We start from the raw sequence: 26584 nt of genomic DNA, 5'->3' as shown, positions 1-26584 counted from the left end.
GGGAAGCGAGGGCAGTGTGCAGCCAGGGGAACAGGGACACTATTTTTAACAGCTAACAGCCCAAATTAGCTGCAATGTCAAACCACACCCTGAGGTCTCTGATGGCAATGGAGACTAGAAAGATGGCACAGAAGGCAAAGGAGAGACAGGAAAAGCGCGAAATCAAAACAGGCCAGGGATAAAGAAGATACACACACACTACATGCAAAGCAGGGGCTGGACTGTGAGCGTTGATCGTGGGAACAGATGGAGAGATAGAGAGAGAAATGACACCCATTACACTCAAAATCATATGTATGAGAGAGGGGGAGAGGGGAGGGCAGCGAGAGCACAGTGGGAGAGAGAATTCACAAGGCAGGAAATAGATTTGCAGAAAATAATGGTTTAAGGAAAACTGGAATCAGAACTTAGCGTTGAGTGGAAAACCACAGCCTGGTCAGATCACTGCAGTTAGAGAAGAAGGATCCTTTGAAAACCAGCTCAATAGTTTTTTTAATGTTTGACATCCGCAAAGAGAATCTGCTCTTTGTACATTGCATAGTCACACAAAGAGTTAAAAGGTACAGCCTAATAGCAGTGTTAGCCAGCCCCATACCTTTATTCTATCAATTAGAGGCAGGACATTGCACAGAATAAACTAAAACCAAATCAAATAAAGCATTCTTCCAGTTCTGTAGAGGACTGAGATGCAAACAAAAAGATCTTGATACTTCCATGGCTTTCCACTGGCACAGGAATCAGAAAGAAATATTCATTTAGATCTGGCTATAAACGTTTATCTTGTGTGGGAGGTCTTAGTATTGTAATATGTATTAGAAACTTGGTATTTTTCCAATCAAGTCTTTCCACTTCCATTTACATATACTTAATTGTAAATATTCATTTTCCTACCTGAAGCACTTTAAATAAATATACAATAAACACAGTCTGTGTGGAAGGGGAGTGAATAGCTGAGGAGACTTGTGATGAGCCCCAGAACTGCTCCAGTCTCCACGGCTGGTGAGAAGCAATGCAGGCAGATCCCTCCTGAGAGCTTGTGGGGGGCTTGTAGATCGAGTTGGTGATCTCACCCTTTTGTCTACTGCACTGAGATCCTCCCTCCCAGCCAGTAAATCACAGCTGACACAAACTGGCATCTGCAGAAATGGTGATGGCTGGCCAAGTGATGCCCTCTCACACAGAGAAGTGGATTTCTTCAGAGCACAACCAACTTCAGTTTGCAGTCTTGTCAATACATCCTCCTATTGTGCAAGCACTGAAACACACAGGCCATAGAATGAGCAGACACAGAAACCCCAGCTTTATTTAAAACAGAACTGCATGGAATCTCTCAGGAGAGATGCTGTGCTCTGACCTCAAGAGCGCTGTTCACCATGGTCAGCAGGGGCAGTGCTGCCTTCAGGGGGACCCTGCTTCAGCCCCGTGCAGCAGTGAGGTGTCAGGGAGCCTGGAACTGCTGAAGCCCTTCCTGAACATTCCCCAGGTGTGTGGCAGCTTTCAGCAGGCACAAACCCACACCTCGTACACACTGGGGCTATGGGGGCACTGGAGGAGTGCTTCTGTCCCCTGCTGTTACCTAGTGCAGTCCTGATGTAGGGCACAGCACCAGCTGATGCACACAAAAGCCTCAGTGTGTGACAGAAAATGAGGGGGTTCTTTTCGGTGACAGAAAGCACACTTTAGAAATACAGTTTTCAAGCTGGGATGCTCAGATTGAGGACAACTGGAAGAAGGCTGGAAGCTATTTTTTCAAGATGAAGTTATGAAATCAAATTGATAGAATGGGTAACAGGGTGGATAAGCATGAAAAAAGCAAGGTTTTTTATCAGCTATTCTCCCAGGAGATGTAAGTTAGAAAGAAGCGAGAGACTTTTACATACTTGAACCACTCCCCAGGCATGATCAGAGGCAGTAAACTACAACACAGACTACAGGTTAAGTATGAAGCTTTGTCCATTAGTCATACTTGAAGACTTCCTACTTCCCCAAGATACCCTGCACCAAATTAACTGAATATTACTGCAGTCATAGTGACACACTGCTACAGCGTGCATTTATTATTTAATAATAAATTTAATATTATTTAAATAGACCCTTTGTGTCACTTCCCCTGAGAAAGTGATACTTCATTGCTACAGTACATTAATAGCAAAATTAAAATTTATTTCCACGTAACTGGAACCAATGCCAAACTAAGAAACTGTTGACCTATGGGGCAATGTGGGAAAGATGCAAAAGACACCACCTTATGTTTCATGCCTACACTAATGAACCATGATTTGTTGTGGGGTGTATCTATAAAGTGAAAATAAGGTAAATGGCACCATAATACTGACCAAGCCAAGTCAGAAGAACTACAGGAAGTAAGACAGTACTTCTGGAAAACAAAACAAATGGAGTGCCTCTTCTGAAAGTCACATAGAGGTTTTTTTGCATAGATTAAAACTTTTATCATGATGGATCATAAACTGTAAAGCAGTACTTGTGTCTATCGGAAAATTCTATTTTATGTGTGAATTTGAAGTCTTATACATGAGGACAGATAGAACTCTTTTACTACATTATTGGAGACTTATCAAAACCAGGATGCTTTTTTCTTGAGAAGATGAAAAGTACAGAGATAAGCAAGGAAATAAAGACTGAAGTTTTAACCAATAATATTTTTGTGTGGTTATCAGAGGAATGTAATAATTAATCTTTTAATCATTCTAAAGATGGTGTGAAATCATAATATCTCATCTTTTCCAGCCTCAACCTGCCATTCTTGATCTGAATTACAAACAATAAGAAAGGAGATGATTTAATGAGCAACTTTGTCATGTTGCCATTTTGCCTTAGTCAAAGGCAAATATCTAGTTTTGCCTCCAAACTAAAATGGAACAGACTTATGTTTCAACTATGCTCACAACTGAGGCAAAGATAAAGGGAAAACTTAGGGCTATTTTAAAGATAGAACCAGTGTCTTCACATTTTCACAGAGACATAATCAAATGCACACTGTTAAGAAGAAGCAAACATTGATTTACTAGAAAATAAAATCCATTTTGTGAAGAAACACACATGTATGAAGTTTAAACTAAGCTAAATCCAAAATGAAAAATTTCACTCACAATGGCAATAGGTATGTTCTTATTATGAAAGAAAAAAGTGTCAGCATGATTTAATCATACTCTATAAATAGGCACTTCAATAAAGTATATATTTACACTGGCTTTCTGGATGCTAGGGCATCACAAAGTAGAATGGCTTTATTACAATGGATGGAAGATGGCAACTACTTAGAATCCAGTGCCAACATGGATTATAACAAATCCAGTGAGTATTTTGTTTTTCAATTATTCATAGAAAATTTAATCCTGATTAAGTATCCTTGGGCAGGAATTCATGGGTAGTTGATGACTGAAACCAACATTTATTTGAAATGCTTCTGTTAATTTAATCTGTGTATATGGCTTAATTATGATTGAATCCTCAATGTAACAGAAATGAATTATATCAGGATTAAAATTCTAGTGCCACATCACCCATTCCATTTTCTTTGCCTTTTTTTTCTCCTTTAAAAGATGCAAGGCTGCTGTTTTAATTACCTTTATGTTGCTATGTATTCCAAGCCTCAAAAACTGTTCAGACCTTGATTACTGGAAGGAATTTTTAGTTACATTTACTTTTTTTTTTAGAAAAGGGAAGACATGAACCCTATTTACATTCCCATTAGGATTTTAACCAGTATGAACATTAGATGCAAAAAAAAGGCTTTTCTTTTACACCTATGATAAAGGAAGGTTTCTTGCAGTCAGTTGTGAACATTTTACATATGTTTTCTAGATGATTCTCCCTCCTTTCTTTCCCTGTCTTTTACACTGATACATAAAATGCATTTTCTCTAAAGCATGAAAACAAAAAAAACCCTTTTACTCATCGTTATGCATCACACCAATTTCACAACTGGCCTATTTTAAACTTGTTTGAGCATGTAGATGTTTTAGGAACTCCATTTTATAAGACCTTCAAACCTAGTACTGACACAAAATAATGGCATTTTTGGTGTCCATGAATGGAGAGAGAAGAGATTCATTGTACTCTTGTGTGATACAACTCGGCACCCCTTGTTAAACATTATCTATAAAACTCTTCAATATTTTTCAATACTCTTCAGTATTCAACTCCACAATATTTTTAAACACATTAATCTAGGAATCTTGTCAGACCAAAGGTCTGTGAAGTGCTTTGATATTATCACTCAGTTTTCCAGTGAAACCAATGTATCATACACTTGTGACAAAAATACCTGCATATTCAAGTCATTATTGCACATTTATTATGTAATGTATTCTTTCTAAACATCTCAGAAGTGATGTCGATTTTTATGTCCAGAGGATATTGTTAGTGGCAATGTCACTGATGACAGTGAAGATACTTCCCAATATAGACTATGAGATAGAAAAAGTCTGTAGAGGATAACCATGGAGATGCACTGACAGAGGATAACTCCTATGGTAATAATCTAAAGACAAAAAAGAGAAAGAAATAGTAAGTGAAAAAAATTCTCACTAGGCAAGCCACAATAAATTTCTATCAGCATGAGTGCTCGAGGTTTAACTTTAAACCCTTTAACACTGCTGCAGTTACAAAAGATTTAAACATGCATTTTAAGTCCAGGAATCAGACTCTCACACCTGGGTGTTTTTAAATCAGTAGATAGCCCTGGGCAAGTCACATAACCCTTCTGGCAGTCTCTGTTCTGGGGAATTTCAGACTTGCAATTCACCACCCATGCAGTTTCACAAGCAGAGGTGATGTTTAGATATTCTATTCTTACAACAAACAGGCTGGGGAGGGGGGAGAAAGCTTGGAAACACTTTGCACTAGCAAAATCATGGAGCTGAGGATAGTGATTTGTCAGTCTCAGCCAGATCTCTTTCAGTTCAAGTCTCCTCATCTGCAAAAGCTGTGTAAGGCTGTATTTATCAAATGCCTAAAGGTGTAACTTGTTTCTGAGAAGGCACAAGTCTTCAGTTTATGTGCAGGCAATCCTTTAAAATGCATGTTTTTCTTAAATAAGTATGGTATTTATTGACTGTGCATTTTATTGTATTGAGGTGCATTTGAAGAACACAGCTGAATTATCACAGTGTAGGAACTGCAGCTGCACATAATGGTTAAAGTTGCTCAAACACAAGAGCAGAGCAATTGTAGTCTTCCTTTAGTAAGCTCAAAATACTGCAAAAATACCACTTTACTGGTACCTCTGGAGACTGTCCTCCTGCCCTGAGGATGTTTTCATCAAGGAAAACAAAAAGTCTCTTCATTAGTAACTCTAGAGGAATCAAGAGGAATAAATTTTTTTCTGCCTAGATTTCCTTTTTTTTTTTTTGTAAATCCAACACCAAAATTAATTTATCATTTATATTTAATAAAACCTTTTTCTTTCCCTTACATATCCTCTACACAAATAAAAGCTCATTTTCTGAATATATTTGCATACAAATGCACAGATGGTTATAAGCATAAAGAAAAGAAGCAAACCCTATGCTGGAAGGAGGTAGTCAATCACCTGAGAACAGTGGTGCACTTCATCTGAACATGGCAGGCTGCACACACAGAATTCTCCACTTCCCAACACATTTAAGCAACCGAGAAACTGAGCGAGTCCACCTTTGTTTTTAACTGCTTAGAGCTTACAAACCAAACAACATATTTGGACAGACTTCTTGATCTAAAGAATACAGTTCAGCTACAGGTTCCCTGACCTATTTAGCCACATAAAGCTTTTAAAGGATGAAGACTAAAGAGCAAACAACAAAAAAAATCCACTGATTTATCTTTCTACTCCCTTTGTTAAAAGAATCTCCAAGGTGTTTTTAATTAAAAGCAAACAAGCAAACAATAAAACAAAACACCCCCTCCACATTTTCCTTTGACTTAACAATCTCCCCCTCTCCCTCCCTTAACCCAGAAATGATTATCCTTAGATGATTTGAGTCCTGTATGCCTTTGTAAAATATGACTCACATTAGCACCAATGAGAGCTGTGTGACTAAGACTTTTCAAGTTGCTTTGGGGTCACAGGATTAACAGCCTAAGAGCATGAGTTTGCTAACAAACATTAAACATGAGGAACAACTACTATTCAAATTTCATCTCTTTTATCTTGCCTGTACATACCTTTTCTCTTTGATATTCTCTGAATATTACAGCAATGGTTGCAAGACATGGGTGGCACAGAAACCAGAGAATGCAGGCCTAAAAAAGAAGATGAGTGTAAGCTGTAAAATGACTACATGCCAGCTTAGAAGAAAGAGATGACAGTTACAGGAACTACATTTACATTTCTGTCTATTTTATGAACCCATTGTTTAATTTTCAATCAACATAACGAAAACCACACAATGAAAGGTGGGATTTCTGTTTTAAAAAGCTCTATACTCCTTGTCAAATTAAAATGCCTGCTTCAGAGTATGATGACAGGGTGCAATATAATCAAGTCAGACACTTTCTTATGGAGGGAAAGAGTTTAGTGCTTCAGTCAACTGCATGCCACTTGTATTTACAGACAAAGGGATCAGTTTGCTTGATGTAAGCCATACTTTGGCAAAGGTGATGTAGAACTCCCTTTTCAGTGTGCTTCTCTCCACTGTGATAATCTGATACAGCCCAGCAGCCAGGGACAGAGCTAGGCAGACTCTGAGGCCAATGAGCAGCCCGCTCGCCAAGCCATGGTGTGAATGGTAGCTGTGGTGATTTGTATCTTCAAACTGCTCCCAAATTAACAAGAAGCTCTGAAAAAGAACAACAGCAAAGTGCACTTAGAGTAAACCAGCTTATATTAACTCTCAACTAACCTTCCCATCACACATTAAGTTATCTGCTAATGCTCCAGTCTACTTGTTAGGGACTGCCATCCTAAGCAAAAAAATCCAACAAACCCTAGTCTGAAATGCTTTTTGCTGTGACCTATTACTCCAACTGCAACTGGCAGGAACAGAGTCTCACTTCTCATATTCTGTAACTTTTAGAAAGCTGGACAAGTTAAAGTTTCCTCTAATGTGGATAGAGGGAATGTAGCACCTTAGAAAAAAATGTGAAATAATCACCTGCACACTCGTCCTACTCTGCAGGAAGACCACTGAAATGATTTCACAGAGCTACAGGGAGGTGTCTCCTTTCACTTGTGATGCACAACCTGTAAAGCTTGTTTCAAAGGCAGGCGACTACGCCTTTTCTTTCAAAATCCTAACAGGATTCACTTTTCTTTTCAAAGATGGGGAAGTAAGAGGGTGGTGCTGCTGCCCCTTTTATACAATAGCCTTAAGGCTCAAGCATTCACCCAGGTTGAACTTGGATCTCCCACAATTCCCTTCTTTGCCTAAAGGATATCCAATTCACATCTCCCACCTCCTTGGAGAGTGCTGCAACTGCCAGGTTATAGGGTGTTCCTGGGTGGGCCACTCTCCACCCCTTCTATTGAAGCTGTGCCATTGTGGAGAAAAGAATTCAGCAGCAGCTAGGTCAGAAACTGTGAGTGAGGCTGACTCTGCAAACACCTGGCTCAGAAAACTCCTGGGGTCTAGGAAAGGGAGTGTCACAGGCTCCAAATGCCATTCCAACATCTGGCTGAGCACTCCAGCCAACAGATAACTACATAAAAGATAGTAACCTACCTCCTTCTTAACTCCCAGCATTGTATCCATCTGCTGGGGAATCCAGTTTTCTGGGAGGACTGTGAGAAACAATATTGATATTCTCCAAGGAAAAACAGAGTAACAAGCACCCAGTTTCTGTATCTTAGTTGTGAAGAAGACCCCAACCAGATGCATTAAAAAATGTGTCTTGCTGAAGAACACCTTTTCAGGACCTTGGGAATGCTAACATTGTGTTAACATTGTGAATTGCTAACTAATGTATAAAGTTTAGACTCTTGGAGCATCATGTAGCAGCTGAATGACATTTTAAAACTTGAATATACACTGGAATCCAGTCCACCTACTGCACATATCTAACTTGCACTGAGGCTACAGGTGCCTAATAAAGCAGGTTTTTTTAAAGAAAGGTAGGCAAATTTGATGAGTGAAGTAGCTCTGAAGGTCTTCAGAAGCAGACATTATATAGCTTAATTTAGAAATATAAATTAGTCAAATTCCTTTCTGAACACATTTAAAGGCTTTCTCACTACATAAAGACAAAAAGGTTCCTAATATTAACTTTTCAAAAAATGTGTAATCCACCTGAGCCTTCCAAAGGTGGGTGGCCTTGAGTCTCATCAGTTGAGTATTAGAATAATTTGTGCTTAGAATATCCTCAGAGTACTCTCCTCCTTTCCCCCTCCCTTACCTAAGGGGGACACAGCCCTGTCATTTCACAGCTGCTCTCACTTCAGTCACTCCTCAACCAACTGGGTGGAAAATGGAAGGATGGGAGAGGGAGAGACATAAAGCATGCATGTTTTCAACATCACTGACTACTGGCACACAATCTGACCAACAGGCTTTAAAGGTTCTCACCATGATGATCAGAAAAAGTGTGATTTCAAGCAAACATCTTCAAATGATCAAGTTACTTGACTGAGAATTCTGTCAAAGAGTAAGACTGAAGTAAGACTAAACTGCTCCCAAATCCCTGAGATACAGCACAGTGTTTGGTAACGTTGTGTCTGCAGCACTGGTTTTGGCATGAAATTGATGAATTCCTATCACAGAAGTTATTTCAGTCCAGTTAGAACATGCTTAGACAACGAACAACGGTTCTACCAGTTACAGAATCACCGCAGTTTTGTGAACATTTTCCCTTTTGATATTTATATTTGGGAACAGCCAAAATATTTAACTTCCCTGGACTGTACATATTCTGCTTGAGAAAACAAAAGGCTCCCTGAACTTATGTGTACAATCTTCCTGACTCAAGCATCTGGGGGGAAGCCATACAGGCTGATGAGAGACAGAACTGTGATACTGCTCTAAGAAAATATCACTAGAACCTACCTTACCTTAAAAGCCAGAGCTCATGAAGGCCTGAATTTTCCTTAGTCTACACCAAGGGTAACAGCAAAGAAAAAAGGCACTTTCAGGGGAAGATGACAAAGAGCTGGAGTAAAGGGATCATGAGAACAAAGCCCAAGTCCTCATAGGATAATAGTGTCTGAGAGCAGAGTGTGTTCTGGACCAGCCCTTTAAAGAGTGTAAACAACACAACATCAGTTGATCAAAGGCTGTGTATGGTGACAGGAATGTGAGATCACAGAAGTCCAGTTTCCTTCAGCTTCATTAGATTATTCCAAAATAAGCAGAAGGCAGAGGTGTTAGAGGCAGAGGTGGAACTGTCAGTGCAACACAGTGTAAACTTGGACAAAGTAAATGTATCATTGCCTTTTCTATGAGCTGGGGCTGTTCTCATTCACCTGGGAAAAGCAGGATCCTATAGAAAACTGTGCTTTCAAGTGTTTCTAGGTAAAAACGGACTACACAATCTGTTTTCAATGAAGAAAAACCTTCATAGACAAGTATGATGTTGAAGTTAAAATCTCTTTGGTTGTGAAATAAAAAAAAAAAAAAAAAATTTGAGAAATCAAGGTCAAGGAATCCTAAGGTCCCTTACCTTGACCACAGAAAGGCAAGTATCAGCTGACTTAGCTGCAATATCAGGAACAAACTTAAAAGCACCAGACATCAACCAGCTGAAGTAGATATCAGAGACATCTTTTGTTGGTAGTGAGCAGAATTATGTTTGAGCTCTGAGAAGAAATCAGGGGGGGCAATTCTAATTGTTATCCAGAAGAACAACTGTGCTTAGGCTGTAGACAAAAGAACTTGATCAGAGAGGAAGCTAAAGAGCTGACTCACACTATGCTATGTCCAACATTAAAGTCACCGCTTCTTCATAAGATGGAACAGAATGACCATCTCCTTGTTTACATAACACACTGTCCAAAATGCCTGACTTTACCTGTATATAATCCTGACCTATCCTGGCTCACAAGGGACACCAACCACTGTCCAGTACTGGCCTTCTCTTCAAATACTACATGGATATCATCCTGATGTTCCAGATATACAAGCAGAACCTCCACATCCATATGAAGAAGAACTCTTCCTTCATGTCATGAGAAAACTATTATGGTAGAACTCCTCCTTCCCTCCACGATGCCAACACTGACTTTATGACAAGCCAAGATAACGTATCAATCTCCAGGTTCTCATGGGACAGATCACCCCTGAGAGGCAAGGGGAAGGGGGAAGCAAAAGGGAAATTAGAAGGAGCAGCAAGGCAAACTAGCTGTTCCCAACCATATCTAGTACTGAATCTGATGTCATGCAATGCAGTACAGCAAAAAATGGTTTAGATCTAAGGTCAGAGGCAGAGCTCATTCTGAGCACACCTAAGAACCCCTGTGTAGGGTGATGTCTAATGCAGTAAGATTCTATGCCATTTTGATCAGGTTCAGAGCAATCAGCTATCTTTCCAGAATCACTGCCTACAGTCTGATCAGCCTTGAAAGTTGAAACTGCTCAGGTCTATGTGATGGCAAGGGCCTGCCATCAATAAAGTTCTGTACAAGGTTTGTGATTCAGCAGCAGAAAGTGGAATTTTTAATGAATGCACAGCAGCCTGGGAATCTTTTATTCTGTGGCTGAAATAAAGAACAAGTTAAGGCAAAGGGAGATGCTAAATGGCAGACTTGTCCCTCCTTTGAGATGTTGCCTCTTTGTAGCTGCAAAGACCACAAGACATTTGCTGATTAGGAGGCTGTGTCCACCTGACATTGAAGGCAACCCATGAACATAGCCCAGGAAATTGCTAGTGCTTCTGAGAGAACAATAAGAAAAAAATCCATAGCATCAGTACCAAGAGGAGAAAAGCCCCTGAAAATCTGCTGAGTAATTTGAACTAGTAGTAGGCAAACAGACTTAGATAGCTTGCTAGTCAAAACTGCATTTAAGTTGAAGAACAACATGTTTTCTCAGGCTGTCCACTTTCTCGACTTTCCTGAAGATAAGATGAGGACAGGTATGAGAGAATGTCTGTAAAACTAACACAGTGCAATCTCTATCTGCTGCATTAGGTTAATGCACATAGTTTCCAGCAGCTTCGACAGCAAGCCCTCAGAACATCTCTGATTATCCACATGAAGTTTGTCCAATCTCTGGCATAAGAGGAAGCTGGTTCTCCCATAAGAATCTCTGGGAAAGATCAGAACAGGAAGAAGGTTATTCCAAGGTTTTAGCCATAAAAAGGGCCAATTGAGTGCTTATAGCAGGTCAAACATCCATGTCAATCTAGACAGACCAGTGAAAAACTGTCTAAATCCTGTTTCCCTGAGCCCAATAGCTGCACTCTGTAATTAGGAGAACAAATCTGACAGAAGGTGTATTTTGTATGTACTGAACAACGAGATGGAAAATATCCTCTCCAGAAGGGATACTCTTGGTGTGAGGGAAATTTTGCTGGAGACAGTAGACACTGATATGGAGGTGCAAAACCACTTAGGCAATGACATATTCCAATATCCAGATTGTGTTCCTACAAGACTCCTACCAAACCTGACTCTCCCAATGGTACAGAAGGAGATGTGGTGGAGCTGTGCCTTACTTGTGAAAAGTAAGACAGACAACTGTGTGCTAATGCAGCTCCAGTGCTGCTCCAAGAACCAAAAGATGTCTAATGGACCAGTCTTTGGGGAAGCAGCTCACATGTAAGATGCCTGCCCCACTTTTACCATAAGTAACAACCAAAATTAGATCAAGCTGATTATACTGTCTTTTCTATGTATAGTAAAGGGAAACAACAGTAAAAGAGTTTCCAGTCTCAAACAGCAGAGTACCAACATACCCATACATATGCACAAGTGCAGAGGCATGAATGAAATTAAATACTTTAGAAGTCTTCTTTACTACCAGCATGTAAAATTTCTGGTGCTGGATAGGTTCATTCCACCTTACTTTGACACCCATCTTTAAATTTCAACAGTCCCACTGACCTTAACAGCCTTTGGTTTATATTCTTAATTAGCAAGAAACGCCAGCTCCCAGCTATTCCTAATGTTCTAGAAGTCCACTTATTTAGTTTAGAAGCAGCACTAATTACAGATACTACCCAAATGGCACAAAAATCTTCAGTATAATCTCTTCCTCATTACTGTCTCCAGTTTCTCCCTTCTCTTCTCTTTCTCAATGGTTTTCAGATTCTCGTCTTTATGATGTGATTTAAAAAAATTTGTTTACAAAAGGCACCACCAGGGTTGAATGATTTCCATTACAATTTACTTTTAAGTTACTGGTTTACTTAACTTTCTAATTTATACTAATGGAAAATATTTGAATGAAATTATGTGTCAGACCATTTGTATATTTGCAAGACCAATCCTGCACATGAATTCCCTTCCTTATATTGATTGAAAGAACCATTAGACGTTCTATTTGAGTGCTTCCAAAAGGAGGGCACTGATGATTTCCATGTTTTCATGACAAAGACTTTGTCACAGCAGCTTTTCTTGTCCTTCCTCCCATGCTGCTGGTTGTCAACCTCCATAATGTAGTTCACAATGCTCCAGCTGTACTGATTACAACTATTTATAGGACCACATTATAAATCAGATCAATAAAATGACTGTGCAAATTTTTTTTTTTTTACTTTTTTTTCAGCTTAGGTTATTCCACTAATCTGGTTCACAGTACAATGTTACAAACAATTGGCACAATCAGGAGTTTGGGAAACTGTGGGAACTTCTTAAGTGGTTTTACTGCTAGATAAAAACATACTGTGGAGCTACATCTTAAATTGTTAAAGTAAAGAGAAGGTGGTGTTACCTATTAGACATACTGGGTGCACATTATGCTGTGGGCTTTTTTCCAGTCTTGATACTCCCTCCTTCCCTCATAAAATTAAAATATTGAAATTATTTGGTTCACCATTCTGTCATACTTAATAGCAGCTGTATACTTCAGTGTAAGAATGAATATGAAATGCAAACCTGTGTAACAACAACTACTACAGCAATGCCGGTAGACGCTGGACTGGAATCCCACTGAAGAGGTCTGCCATGAGATTTCTTCATTCTGCCTATTGTCCAACCCATACACAGACTCAACAATAAGTACAGCATCTGTATCTGTGAGATTATGTCACACACTATTGAAAACAAAAGGAAAATGAATAAAATTACAACAAAAATAAAGTTTTGGTTTTTTCCTATATCAAAGAGAAATGTTTTATATACCCACGAATGAACGATGGATGCTTATGCCTCTGTATCACCTTTTAATTTTGATGAGTTAGATTAGATGGGGTTGCTTTGCCACAAAATGTGGCTATTTTGTGGAGTTTTCAGTGACCAAACAGATTACTATCAGCTTTCCTGCTAGTTATGCTGCAGATCTGCAAGAACATGGGCACAGTGCCATGTCCTTCCAAATCCCACTCTTGTGTCAGAGCAGTCTGGGCTCAGGAGTCCATCTGCATAAACAGACTTATAAATGCTAAAGAACTAAAATCATATGTATGTTAATCATAGTGCAAATATGCAACATGATGAAATGAACTCCTTTCTTCACTCTGAAGGACTTTTGTTCAAAAATCAGATAGTTACATTGTACTTTGAATTAATTGCACTTTGTCTTGAGGATGTAGTAGCTTCCAGAAGAAAGCACAAATATTTAGGACAAATTCCACTCTGAGATACTTAAAGGGGAAAATATAATGAATAACCTTAACACAAACTTCATTTAGATCAACAGCTTGTCTGTATTTCATTTTATTAAATGCAAAGTACCTTTGCCTCATTTTGCTATGTCCATTTTTACCTCTGTTTGGGAACAATTAACAATACTCCATAAAGTTACACTCTTAATCAGTGTCTCAAACTTGTGTTTAAAGCTGCATCAGAATAAAGAAAACTTTAAGCTAGGATATATTAAAGCCTTTATTTGTAGGCTTGCTGAGCACTACTGACAGTAGAAAAACCTGAAGATTTCTTTCTGGGTAATTGTTAGCCTTAGACCTAGTAAGTTTTTGACTTAATGAACAATTTTAAAGATGGTGTTGGGATCTGACTCATTGTACTGGCATAGCAGAAACGTAGAAGAAAAATAGATTCTTACACTATGTATACTGTAAATTTGGTTCAGAAACTAGAGATGGGGCACTACACACAGCAATGCTTTCTTTTTTGCTTCATTAATATTTTAGTTCAATTAAATTTGTTCCTTATTTGTAATTTTCACTTACACTATCAGGTACAAGAATAATATTTCTGTCACATAAAAAGCAAAGCTCTACTTTTATACAACTGGACTGTATTAAAAAAGATAAATATTCACTAAAAATATTGGCACAGGAAATGTTGCCACTGTACAGAAATTAATATGGATACAAGGGAAGTGTATCAAAAGAAGATAATCTACAATATTTCCCTGACATCCAGCAATACTAGCAAAATGAAGAGTATAAATCAGACTTCAGAATGTAATTCCTGGGATATGCTTGGCATTCTCAGAGTTTACATGCTTAAATGCTTCTTAATGTTTTAAGACACCTTTGCTATTTAAGATCTGTCAAGAGCTTTTAGTAAATACAAAATTGGAAATTCTTTAATAAAATCAACCAGCACTGATTTTGGGCAAAAAAAAAAAGATCATGGAGTTATTTTCCAATGCTATCTAATTGAGAGACATTACTCACTAGAAAAAGAATTGTTACATGAACCAAAGGCATGCCAAATCAATGTCACAAATCTAAACTAGAAAAAGGACTGAATAATTCTGTGTGTTCTAGGGAGCATTTTCTTTTCTGTCATTCCTTAAGATAAGCTGCCCTATTATAGCCAGACATCATCTCTCCATCATATCATGGATATAGCTACTGCTCTGCTTCAGTGCAGTAACAATTCAAGTGGATTCCCACATAAATTCGTGTAAGGCAAAAAGCCACAACCAGCTTTAATCTTTGACATCCTATACATTTTGCTAGAAAGAAAAAGGGTGAGAAAAATTTTAAAGATGAGAATGAACTCACAATATTCAATGTTAGTGTAAAGTCACGTTACTGAGCTGATACCAATTGTCTGATTTCATCACAGTTCACCTTTTTTGACTCTTCAACAGACACAATAATGGTCTTTGACTCTTCACATTTTATTTTTACCAAAAGTTAAAAGGACAGCACTTGCAATGCTTCTGAGTGCCAGCGTTATTTGTGTGATTTATGAGATTGGGTTAGATGGTTAATTAGACAGAGGATCAGCTCTTTATACACGGCAAAGACTACATCATACTAGGAAAAGAATAATTGCTTGAGATGGTATCTAAACCATCTAAACAGGTTTTTAGAAAGGTATTCTGGCCACACTGCAATTAATAGAAATTTTAACATTTATTTTTAACTCAAATTTTTCTCCCATATAGGAAAAATGGTATGATCTTTCCCCTTCAAACTATACTACTTGCCATCAGCCATTCTTCAGAACTGTAATTGCCACTGAAGCTTTCCACATTTCTATTACTTCTGCTCTCTTACTCTTTTGGAAACCACCAACTTCAGAGATAGTAAGAAAGTAAAAACTTCCCTAGCTGAATTTAAGAAATTCAGCTACTGATTAAAAAATAATATTCATTATAATCTTAATAAATAAAAGTGGGCTTTTTGACTACAACATATATACAAAAAGAAAAAAGAAATCTAACATGAAGCTATTCTCTCTCAAGCTCTGGCTGGATAGTTAACAAAGGGGTGGAGTTATGACTACCTCCATATTCTCCATTTTATTTCATTTCATGAGATGAGAAGGAATGTTTAATTACACAGCTGCTGGAGTGGCTGCAAGGAGCTGCCAGCTCAAATGGTTAAAACAAGAAAGAGGCAATTATTGTGGTGCCAGGTGCCATCAAGAGGCTGATAATTCCAACTGCAGCCTTCTAAATGAACTCTACAAAGGGGAGTATTTGTCTATATAGGCTGTTACTACCCAACACTATCACACTACTGCAGTACTGCTTTCTTGGGGTGCTTCAAGCCAGTCAAAAGGAAATGTATTTGCTTGGAATGAACCTCCAGTTCTTCAAAGATGAACCGCAGGAAAAAAAACCCCCAACTATCCAACAACAATGGAGAATGAAGAATGGAACAAGATTAAGTTAGTGCATTTTGGAAAGGTATGCTACAGGAATTTAGTTCCAGTAAGAACTTGGAATATCTATACAAAGTGGAGAAAAATGCTTTGTTAGCATCAAACATTCACATAAGCATTTTCTGCATCATGCTAATCACAAAATTTGTGCTGTAAAATACTTTTCCATTTAATAATTGTTAAATTTGTCAGTGAAATGACAAATTCTATAAAATATGATTAAGTTTCCTAAAAAGTTTGGCTTTCTAGATCTAACTCCCCAAACTCTTCAATGTATTGAAAAACCTGTTCAGGTGATATTCATGTCTTTTAAGTGTTCGTAGCAAGGAAACTAGAGACAAAAAAACCCTTTGAAAAATCCTAAACAATATCACAGATGTGTAACTTCAAATACAGTTACTGTAAACACATAAAACATGTTTTTTTCTGAAGGAGCAATTTTTAGTATTTTATATTGAAAATCAAACTATGTGATCCAATATCACAGTATAGTCCAGCAACAGCATTTGCTATGTATTATACAGATTCATGAGTAGGAATATGTAAGAAACAGAGGACAGACTCACATTCTGCCAGACTTCCCATAAAAGGAGCTCCTATCCCATCTCTAGAATAACTGAAAAACGAACAAAAAGATTGCATTTTTAAGTGGGTGTGTCTTAAATGTTCTCTCTCACAAGTACATTTAGATAATGATGCAGTTCAAAAAGTCAGTCCTGTATTTTGCCACAATCCCTCCTCCCAAGCAAATCATGTACTGATCTTTACAACACATTGTTCTTAAAGTCTAAAGACTGAAAGCAGAAAAGGATCAAAGGTACCTTGAAAAATGCAGGTAGTTGGCAAATGCTGAACCAGCCTGCAACAGTAATGCAATTGTCAACACCTTTAATACACCATGCATAGGTCCACGCTTCCTAATTGTTTGCCACAGGGATTGTGCATATATGCATGCAGTTATGAAGTATGCAAGGACAAGCAGGAAAAAGAATTCATGTAATCCTGTGGGGGAAAAAAAAGAAATACAGCTTAGTTTTACAAAGAAACATTGCTACTAGGAATAAATAACTAAAAAAACCCCAATATAGTGGGTTTCCTTTAATACAATCATTGGGAAATACTTAAAAACTGTTACCCAAAAGTGATAGTACACATAAAAGGTCTAAATCCTAGTCAATTTTATACAAGAAAATAAGTGAATTTTATCAAAGAACTGATTATTATTTGATCTGACAAAGTGTTTTTAATCAACAATACCTTTTCTGAGCAGAGAGGTTTGCAGCAAGTACCAGACTAGTATAAAGTGCACAGTTTCTTGATACGCATAAAAGAACTGTAGCTCATTTAATCAGTAAGTAACATATTTATTAAAGGACTCATTTTTAGCTCTTTTTGCTTGTTTGTTTGATTCTCTAAAGGCACTATCTGAGGTGAGAGAAACCCCAAACAGACTTCTATTAAATCTTTTTAACCACTGGGTGTCACCCTTCGTCCACATAAAGCAGCTTAACAAGCACAGCTGATCATGACTGAAAGCTAAGAGATAAAGAAAAGTAGCACAGAAAACAGTAATTAGTTCCTAGCATGCATTTTTTGCACTCGTCTAAAAAAAAATCCCCAATTTTTAAAAAATTATTTATCAAACAGAAGTCTCCTAATTTTCAGTCTGGCAGTAGTCTGGTAAAATACTTCCTTTAAGACCTGGATCCTGGAAACCTTTTCTATTGTCAGTAAGCTTTGCAACCCAACTGGGAGCTCCCGAAGCCAGTGAGAAATAAGCAAAATCAGGTAAACAAACACTTCTCATAGAAAACTTGCTTTTATTCTCCAACCTTCCATGAAATTTAGTGGTGCCCATAGAATCAGATTCTAAAAAAAGCTTTTTCTCCAGCAGCAAAATAACTCTGGTAAAAGCTCCCAGCCAGCTCCCCCCAGAGATTGGGAAGAGCAAGTATACACATTTCTATATCTGAGGTGAAAAACATTAGAACTGGATGAGTTCTGAATAGTAGCTAGCATTATAGCTTCTGTGACTGAAATGAAGCATTTCAGACATACACACAGGAAAATGGGAGAAAAAGAGCATAAGGTAATGAAGAGGATTAAAAATTCCAGGCCACTGCTTCTTTTGTACACCAATACATTAACATGATTTATCAATGACAAAAGTATGTGGTATAGATCAAATCTTTCTTTCTGCTTCAAAAGATACCCACTGAAGTTGGCAACAACTGCATAAGTAAAAGTTATTTCTCACAATGATGAGTGAGAGCCCTTGGAAAACTCTTAAGGAAAATCAACTAGCTTTTAACAAAGACTAAGCATTTATGATAGAACACTCCTTCCAACCATAGACAGAGTGTAGATTATTGGTTTGAGACCAGAAGGGGTTAGGTTGAAAATTGTATTTTTTATTGTGGATTTTTAGTGCAGCTTTCTCCTATCTCCTCTAAGTTTCCTGACTTTTGAGGAACCTAGCTGACAGATAAAGTAAAATATTACATGAAATATCTTACTTCAAAGCTCTTCAAAATGCTACCTGTTCATCTGCCTTTAGAAACCCTGGATTCCACTGACACAATGTCTTATGTAGAAGACCCTACCATATAAAATAAGACTATTCGCCAGGGATCAGAAGTCAGGCCCCCTCATCTTTGAAGGCAAATGTCTTAATCACAAGCCTTAAGTTCTCTCTCATGCTTTCCTTATTAATAATTTAATTTTTGAGATGTTCTGTGCCAGGCCACAGCCTAAAGTAATTCAAATGAAGGAAGACCTAACTAAAACCTTCTGCAGCTACGTAATTTTTAGTTGCCTGCATGAAATATGCAAGAAACGAAGCTGGATCTTCTCTCTGATACCATTTCATTCTAAGTTTCTATGAAAAAATGGCAAAGACTATTTCCCAGAGATGCATTAAATTAAATTAAAAAAGACAAAGACAGATTAAATGCTCCTCAGCTCTTTGAAAGTAGACCAGTGCACATAGCTTCAGGATTCATGGCAACAATGCAGGTTTTAATTCTAAATTAACAAAAGTGTTCTTCTGCAACTCTGAAAGACATGGCATGTACTGCTCACCTTGCTTCCTTCTTGTAAGACCTAAATACATACATCCAGCACATTTACACACCTTCTTACTCAGCACATAAGCTGTTTAGAGTTCTGCTTCCCAGTGCTCAGTGTTCCTACAAAATTAATACAGAGCTGAGGTGCCTCTGTGATGTAGGAGGTCTCTACATCCCTTTATTGGGCCATATGATGCCATGTAGCTGCTTTGCCCCTTGATGTAGCAATTACTCCTTTAGCTATCACTCCTCTTTGAGACTAAGTAAATTAACCTAGAATTCACTTCTGAAAGCCAAATTCACCAAATAAAAACTAGCAAGTTTATAGAACTTAAGAAGTTAAATAGAGAGGCTAAGTCTGATTATGAGCCTTGAAATCCAGATTATTAATGCGCTACTTTCTTGCAGATTCTGCTAAATATTCCAGTGAGTATTTTTTCTTTCAAAAATGGAGCTGCCTTTGTTGCCTCTACATTCTCTTGAGGTCATGAGTGACAGCAGGACATTTGATTCCAGCACAGAAATTAGGCTCATCCTTGGTATACTCAGGCTCACTCTGTATAGGAAGGCAGACTAAGCCTTCAGAGCCCTTTCCTCACAACAGACCCAGGTGAGTGACATGTTGATGAGGCCTCAGCACCTCAGAGAGCAGTGATGCTACTCACTGCAACCAAGAATACATTAAGCTGGACTGTCCAAAGCATACAATTTTATATAGGCATTTCTTTAGCTGCTCTCTTGAGTTTTTCTTTGGAAGCTTAAAGATTTAAAATTACGTTTCTTAATTATAACAAAATCAGGCCTGACAAAGCTAATATACAGCCTGTGACTAAGATACTTATAAAGATCTAAACACTGAACTGAAATTGTACTGGCAAAATGTTTTATCATACATGTATTCCTCTTGCACAGAATCAAGTTCCACACATTTAAAGAATTCCACTAATTAATTAAAATCAGGTATTAAGTTTACATTCAAGTGGAAGATTACAATTTCAACATGTTCAAAATACCTGTCAGCAAGGATTTTAACACTGACTTTCCTTGTGCATCTACACTTCTAGTTAGGCAAGCTTTGGAAAGTCAGCCTAGGGAAAGGAAAGGATTTTTCTGTGATGACAGAAAATGAACTCAAGTTTACTCTTTGTACAAAACCAGAATATGAAATATAAGAGGCTCTGCTATCCATTCCCCATACTCTTCCAAGCACAGTAAGCACTGATTTGAATTATCAGATCCTTAACTTACAAATCTAATTTTAAGAAAAAAAATCTTACCAGATTCCCCTGCGCTAAAGTGATCTAATGGATTCCCTTCTGCATCTGGGTTTAGTAAGATCATTTCAAACTGAATATCCTCGGATTCAGAATAATTCTCTTCGCAGGTAAACTTGTCTACATAAAACACATACCATGTTTCCGGATAAGGAATCTGGGACACTGTCAGATTTTGCTCTGTGTGGTTCACAGTCACTTTGGAAGAAAGCACAAAAAACAAAAATAGGAGTAAATACTTGATTCGTTTGGTTTTAGAAAACACGTTTGAATGATGAGAAAACTTAAATCCACAGCATCATATACAGGTTATAAACTACACAGAGTAGAAGACATACTGAGTTTTGAAAGCTATCCATAACACCAGAGATCAGACCTCCAACTTCAGCTTTTGTTTCAAGTAGGTGTGGGCAAGAGTTGGGGAGGACATTGCACCCCAACTTTCAGCTCTGCTGGGAGGGCTCCCTCCTTCTAAAAGCCAGAAAGTGCAAATTATGTCCTTTGCTTAGCTCATTTCCATCCTCTAGTTCTGTATTGACAGGATTAGCTGTTCTGTACTACCCACCAGGTACTTCTGCAGCATGAAAAATACCTTTGTGAAATTTATTTGACTTTGCTTTCGAAGAGATTTAGAGCACCAAACAGGAACAACTGCATGTGAGCTCAGTAAACAACACCATGCATGCTTTAAAGGTGCAAATCAGTATTATTTCACAGTATCTTACCCAAACTGTAATATACTGAATTTCAATTGACAGTTGAGATGTGAAACCATTGTGTAATTAAACTGCATATTTCAAATCAGATTACATTTAAAAATGACTACATAAGATACTCATGTTTCATCTTCTTGCTATCTCATCACTATTATTGCCTAAAAACAACAGTTAACTAAGCAGAGTCTCTTCAAAAGAAACTCTTGATGCAAATGAAATCTGCGGCTCCCTATGTTTGGCTGAAATTGCAAGAAACAAAAGCACTGTCACATTGGCTACTGAACTTGAGTGCTAATCAGTGCAATCATTTCTCTGCAGGAGAAATAACAGTAACAGAATAATTCACCTTAATAGATAAAGATGACAATGGCTAAGGATGAAGAAAAATTTAATAAAAAATCCACAAAACATGTTTTCTTTTGTGAAAGGCCTTTTTAAATAAGAGCTGCAAACATACAACCTCATTTTCCTTAAATATTTTGTAGACAAAATTTAGAACAAGTTTCTAACTTGAAGCCCACCTGTGAAAAACTTCAATGTCATTCCAATAAACGTGTTTCAACTGCAAGAAGTAATTTTCTGTTCTCTTAAGGTATGAACTAAGCAACATCAGAATCCAGGAAGAATTGCAGTGTATGTGTCCTTGCAGCAACTGTCATGAGGTATAGATTTGGATGACATACAAACCAGTATTGCATATGGTGCTTAATCCAAATGAGAGGCAAACTGGGGCTGACAGGAGTGGCTTTATTCCCCATGTCACCTCTCAGCTGAGTTCTCACAATGTTATTTGTACCAAGAGTAAGGGATCACACAGAATGTGTTTAATCAGTTCCCTCTCAAATCTGTAAGCAGACTCAGAGGTAGAAAAGCAACTGATTTTGCCCAAGATCAGCAAAGAAATCCAACTCACCCTGTGGTCACACAACTCCTAACGGAGCAGAAAACAGTGAGTACACTGCTGGGACAAGTCAGGAATGACAGACCAACTGCCAGCAGCACTTCTGTGCAGCTCTGATGAAGGGTAAGGAAACCACATCTCTACAAGTGACCTCTGTGTAAGGTTTCATTAAGACAAATGATCAATCTGTTACTCTTGGGATTCTGACTACACAAAGGAAACGTATTTTAAGTGACTACAGCTTCTCTTTTAAATACATTTGAATGAAGCATCTAATACTAATTTAACTTCTTAGAGGAAAATTTATGCTTTAAATACCATTATGATAAAAAAATGGTGCAAAAATTATTTTAGTCTGTCTTCCAGTTACATAACTCAATGCTTCAGTGTTTTACTGCTCTTTCACATTTAGACGGATACTCAACTTAAGCTTTATCCTGATTAGTTCATTTTTAATACTGTATTAAAATTTTTCTAGCATGTTTTATACACTGAAGCATGACAAATTTGTGCTATCATGAAAATATAATTTTATTTTTGTTTTCTCCGCTTTGAAAAATGCCGTTTCCATGGAACTGGAGAATGGGAGCCTCCTGACAAGTGGGAAACGTTCCTTTGTAAACAAGAGGCAAAAAGACAATCTACGTATTCTATACTGGTATAACTCTTAGCTCAAACATTAAAAACTGTTGAATGTGTGATTCAGTAACAAATAAGTTATAAAAGTAAAGGGTGAAATAGCATTAAGCTATAATAGAGGAAAGTTATAAAGTAAGGTGGCATGATGCAGATTAATTTTTGTAGAGAAAAAAGATTTATCATGAGGTAGTGAAAGAGAAGGTTGACAGGTACAAAATTACCCTTTTACTTTGTACTTGGCCTACACGCTCCCACCTTACAAGCATTTGCTTCAGAAGTTTAGAGGCAACTGCAGCAGGTTCCATCACTTTGCCTCTAGTTTGTTTTTCATTCCACTGCAATGAAAGTCACAATTCAAACTCAAACAAGTCACACATCTGACTGTCCCAAACATTCAGCTTCTTTAGTTCTTCAGTTTCTTAGTACAAGGCTATTCTTTGTAAATTCTCTCTCATACCCAAGATAATCTATTTTACAGAAAAATTGATATTAAAATAAAAAACAAACAAAAAGAAAGACATTTACTCCAAGCAGAGCTAACAAAAATTCTCTGTGCTGAATGACTAAATGAAAACTTCAGCCAAGTATGTACCCTTTCCGAGTTGTGAACATGTGAAAGCATGAACTGGAACTGGTCATAAAGTTTGGCTGTTTCCACTGAAGTCATTGTTTGTCATGGATTTCATTTTCCAGCAGCACATTAAATCATAACTTGCAAACAAATTCTTCTGAAGTGATACAAAGAAAGAAATTTTATTTCCTTGTTGTATTTTTAATTGTAAAAGACCAAAGTCCTAGTTGATGCAAAGTCCAAATTCACTGAAATGAATATTCTAAACACACAGATAACAGAGTTCTAAATACACAGTAACGCTCTAAGGAGAAAAAAACCTCAGTAACTCACTTGTCAGCTGAGCTTTAGAGAACTTCTCTGTACAGCTGTGGTCTTGGGCACTGTTCTCCAGCTTCTGCCATTCCTGTGCTTGAAAGAGGAGAAGTCTAGCTGCTTTTGCCACAGCTACTGCTACGTTCTTGATTCTGACACACAGAACAGCACGGTCACCTTAATATTTAAAAAACAAAATCAACTATTCTGTCTTGATGTCAGTTACAAGCAAACAGTGTGGCACAGATTTGCCTTGTACTTAGCTGCAACACACCTTCATATTATCCTTAATTTTTTACCTCTACTTCCTGCTAGAAGTATTTATGGTCTTTCAGAAACAATTTCTATGTCTCTCATTAAGAAACCAGTGAACATACAATTGTCTGTGATGGTCCTTAAACAAACCTTAACTATAGCATAAGTATCATTAACCTTCACTACTGCAAACAGCCTTCACTCCCCCCTCTTTCTAAAAACAGACTTCCAGATAATGTTTTTTCCCTTCCTCCCTCCCACCCCAAATTTTATTATTTTCAAGTTAAAGACGGTGCCTCAATAGTCTCAATACCTTGTTCAAAGTCTAGTATTTTATGATCTCTGTGGCATGACTATGAGCATCACAGGGTAGCTCTTAAGTTCAACACCAGAAGAACTTATGTGAATGGACTTTCACGTTATGGATGGATTAGAGCTAAAATACTTAATTATAGATGAAAGATTGATGTCAAATTGATGCAAAGAAAATCAAACTTCAAATGTTGTCTAATATGTCAGTCTACCTGTAGAATTAGAGAATGGCAGAATGGCTTGGGTTGGAAGGGACCTGAAAGACTACTTAGTTTCCAGCCTCCCTGCTGTGGACAGGGACACTTTCCACTAGATCAGGTTGCACAAAGCCCCATCCAGCCTGTCTTTAAAAACTTCCAGGGATGGGGCATCCACAACATCCCTAGGCAACCTGTTCCAGTGCCCCACCACCCTCACTGTTAATATTTTTTCCTAATATCTAATCTAAACCTACTTGTTTTTTCAGTCTGAAACCATTCTCCCTTGTCCTGACACTGCAGGCTGCATCTTGAGACACAGAAATATTTTAGTCCTTTTAGAACTAGTTCATTTGACAAAATTTATCTTGCCTGAGTAATTCCACAACCCTCGAACTTGTTTTCATATTTTCTTTCATATACTAAAATATGAAAGAAGACTAGTCTTCTAGTCTAGAAGACTAGAGTCATAGACTTTTTTAACCTAGGAGTCTCCTAAATTAAAAGGTAGAATTTAGTGGAGAAGAAAAGTCAGTAAAATGTTATATGAACTACAGTTTAGCTAACATTTTGAAATATTAACAGAAGGTTCTAAAGAAGGCTTCACTAAAACCCAACACAGTTGCTGGTATTCACACAGGAAGAGAAGTATTTCTATGCAAATATGCAACATCAATTTATACAGTTACACATGATCACCTACACCACTCATCTTCAATTTTGACAGTCTTTTCTCAGATTTAAACAGTGCACTTTTTTCCTTCAGATCTATTTAGAGCACTTGTACAGTTAACTTCTAGGACAGCGCTAATTAACTGCTTTCAAGTCACTTCATAAGCTACCTCCACCCTATCCATCATTCCTCATTCAGCACTGGAAGGTCATGCTCCAACTCTGTTTTGCTTACGTCACATTCTCCTGTTTCCCGTTAGATTTTGAAGCATGTGCAGAACTGCTCTGCCACGAAGCTCAATGGGAAAGAAAAACACAGCCTAAGCAACTGAAGTACTGAGCACAAAGGAAAAGCAGGCTGACCAGCACAGCCCGGCTGGACATGGCACTCGTCATGGCTGCACACATCTCTATCTGTAAAGTAAAACTTCTCTAGCAAGCACAGCGGGCCACTGCTAGGGTTCTTTCAGCAGGATAGCGGTCAGGAATTATTACTAAGTAATTACTGACTAACAGCCAGAAATTATTACTAATAAGGAGTTTTTAACACGGGAAAGAAAAGCCATTGGGAACAACCAGGTGAGAATTTGACATCCTGATGCGCGGTGTCACACAGCGACACGGTGAAGCACCGCTGCCATTTGGGGCAGTTCCCAGGGGGAAGGAGCGATGCGTGTGGCAGCGAGAGCACCCTTGCTCTCCGGGACAGCCGGCCGGGAGTGTCCGCACGGCCCGGGGACCCGAAGGGAGGCACGGTGCTGCTCTGCTCCGCTCCGAGAGCCACAGCGGGGAGGGGTCGCTGCCAACTGCTGCGCCCGGGGCCGCCCCGCCGCCTCCGGCCACGTCCTGCTGCCGGCCGGGACCCCCGGCCCCGCTGCGGCGCTGCCCGGGCAGCGGATCGGACCTGCTGCACGTCCAGTAGGGGCGGAGAGAGAAGGAGGAAAAGAGGGAGGAGAGTGCGAGAAGCAGGGAAGGACGGAGAGCTGCAGGGCTGACCCCGCTCCGCACCCCGCGGCCCCTCCGGCCGCCCCCGGTCCCCCCGCGCCCCAACGGCTCCTGAGAGCCGCCCCGCTCCCCGCGGCCTCGCTCCAGGGCGACACAGCCGCCGCTGCCCCGCTCTCCCGCCCTCGGGGCACCCACCGTGGAACTGGAAGTGCGCCACGGGCCGCCACGGCTCCCGGCGGGCGGCGGAGCTGGTGAAGCCGCCCCGCAGAGTCTTGCCCGCGGCGAGGCCCCAGCAGCAGCCGGCGGCGGCGGCGCTGAGCAGCCACAGCAGCCGCCACCGCATCCCCGGAGCCGCCGGACGCCGGGATCCGCCGGGATCCTCCGGCCCCCCTCCCGCGCGGCCCCGCCGCGTCACGTGACGCCCCCCGCCGCCTTAGGCGCGAGCCGCGAGAGAGCCAATGAGGGAGCGCGCCCGCCCCTGGGGGCGAGACCGAGCGCCAGGCCCCGCCCCTGCGGCAACGTGTCCCGTTGTCAGGTCCGGCCGTAAGTTGAAAGAGCCAGAGTCGTAAAAGAGACGGCCACCGGTTGCCGCTGAATGCGGAGGT

At 39.1% G+C, this 26584-nt stretch overlaps 1 protein-coding gene across 1 annotated transcript; it reads right to left on the bottom strand.

Moving 5' to 3' along the window:
• Positions 1-4295: 4295 nt before the first annotated feature.
• Positions 4296-26391, bottom strand: GPR180 (G protein-coupled receptor 180). Its single transcript, XM_058825378.1, has 9 exons — positions 26175-26391; positions 23617-23775; positions 20460-20654; positions 16936-17116; positions 16681-16730; positions 12965-13122; positions 6588-6779; positions 6166-6243; positions 4296-4504 (listed from the first exon to the last, which is right to left on the bottom strand). The coding sequence occupies exons 1-9, from the start codon at positions 26320-26322 to the stop codon at positions 4346-4348; spliced, it is 1320 nt and encodes a 439-aa protein (XP_058681361.1). The 5' UTR covers positions 26323-26391; the 3' UTR covers positions 4296-4345.
• Between the last annotated feature and the right edge of the window lie 193 nt (positions 26392-26584).

The sequence above is a fragment of the Ammospiza caudacuta genome, chromosome 2 (assembly GCF_027887145.1).
Source record: "Ammospiza caudacuta isolate bAmmCau1 chromosome 2, bAmmCau1.pri, whole genome shotgun sequence".
NCBI lineage: Eukaryota > Metazoa > Chordata > Aves > Passeriformes > Passerellidae > Ammospiza > Ammospiza caudacuta.
This window is presented reverse-complemented; position numbering and strand designations above follow the sequence as displayed.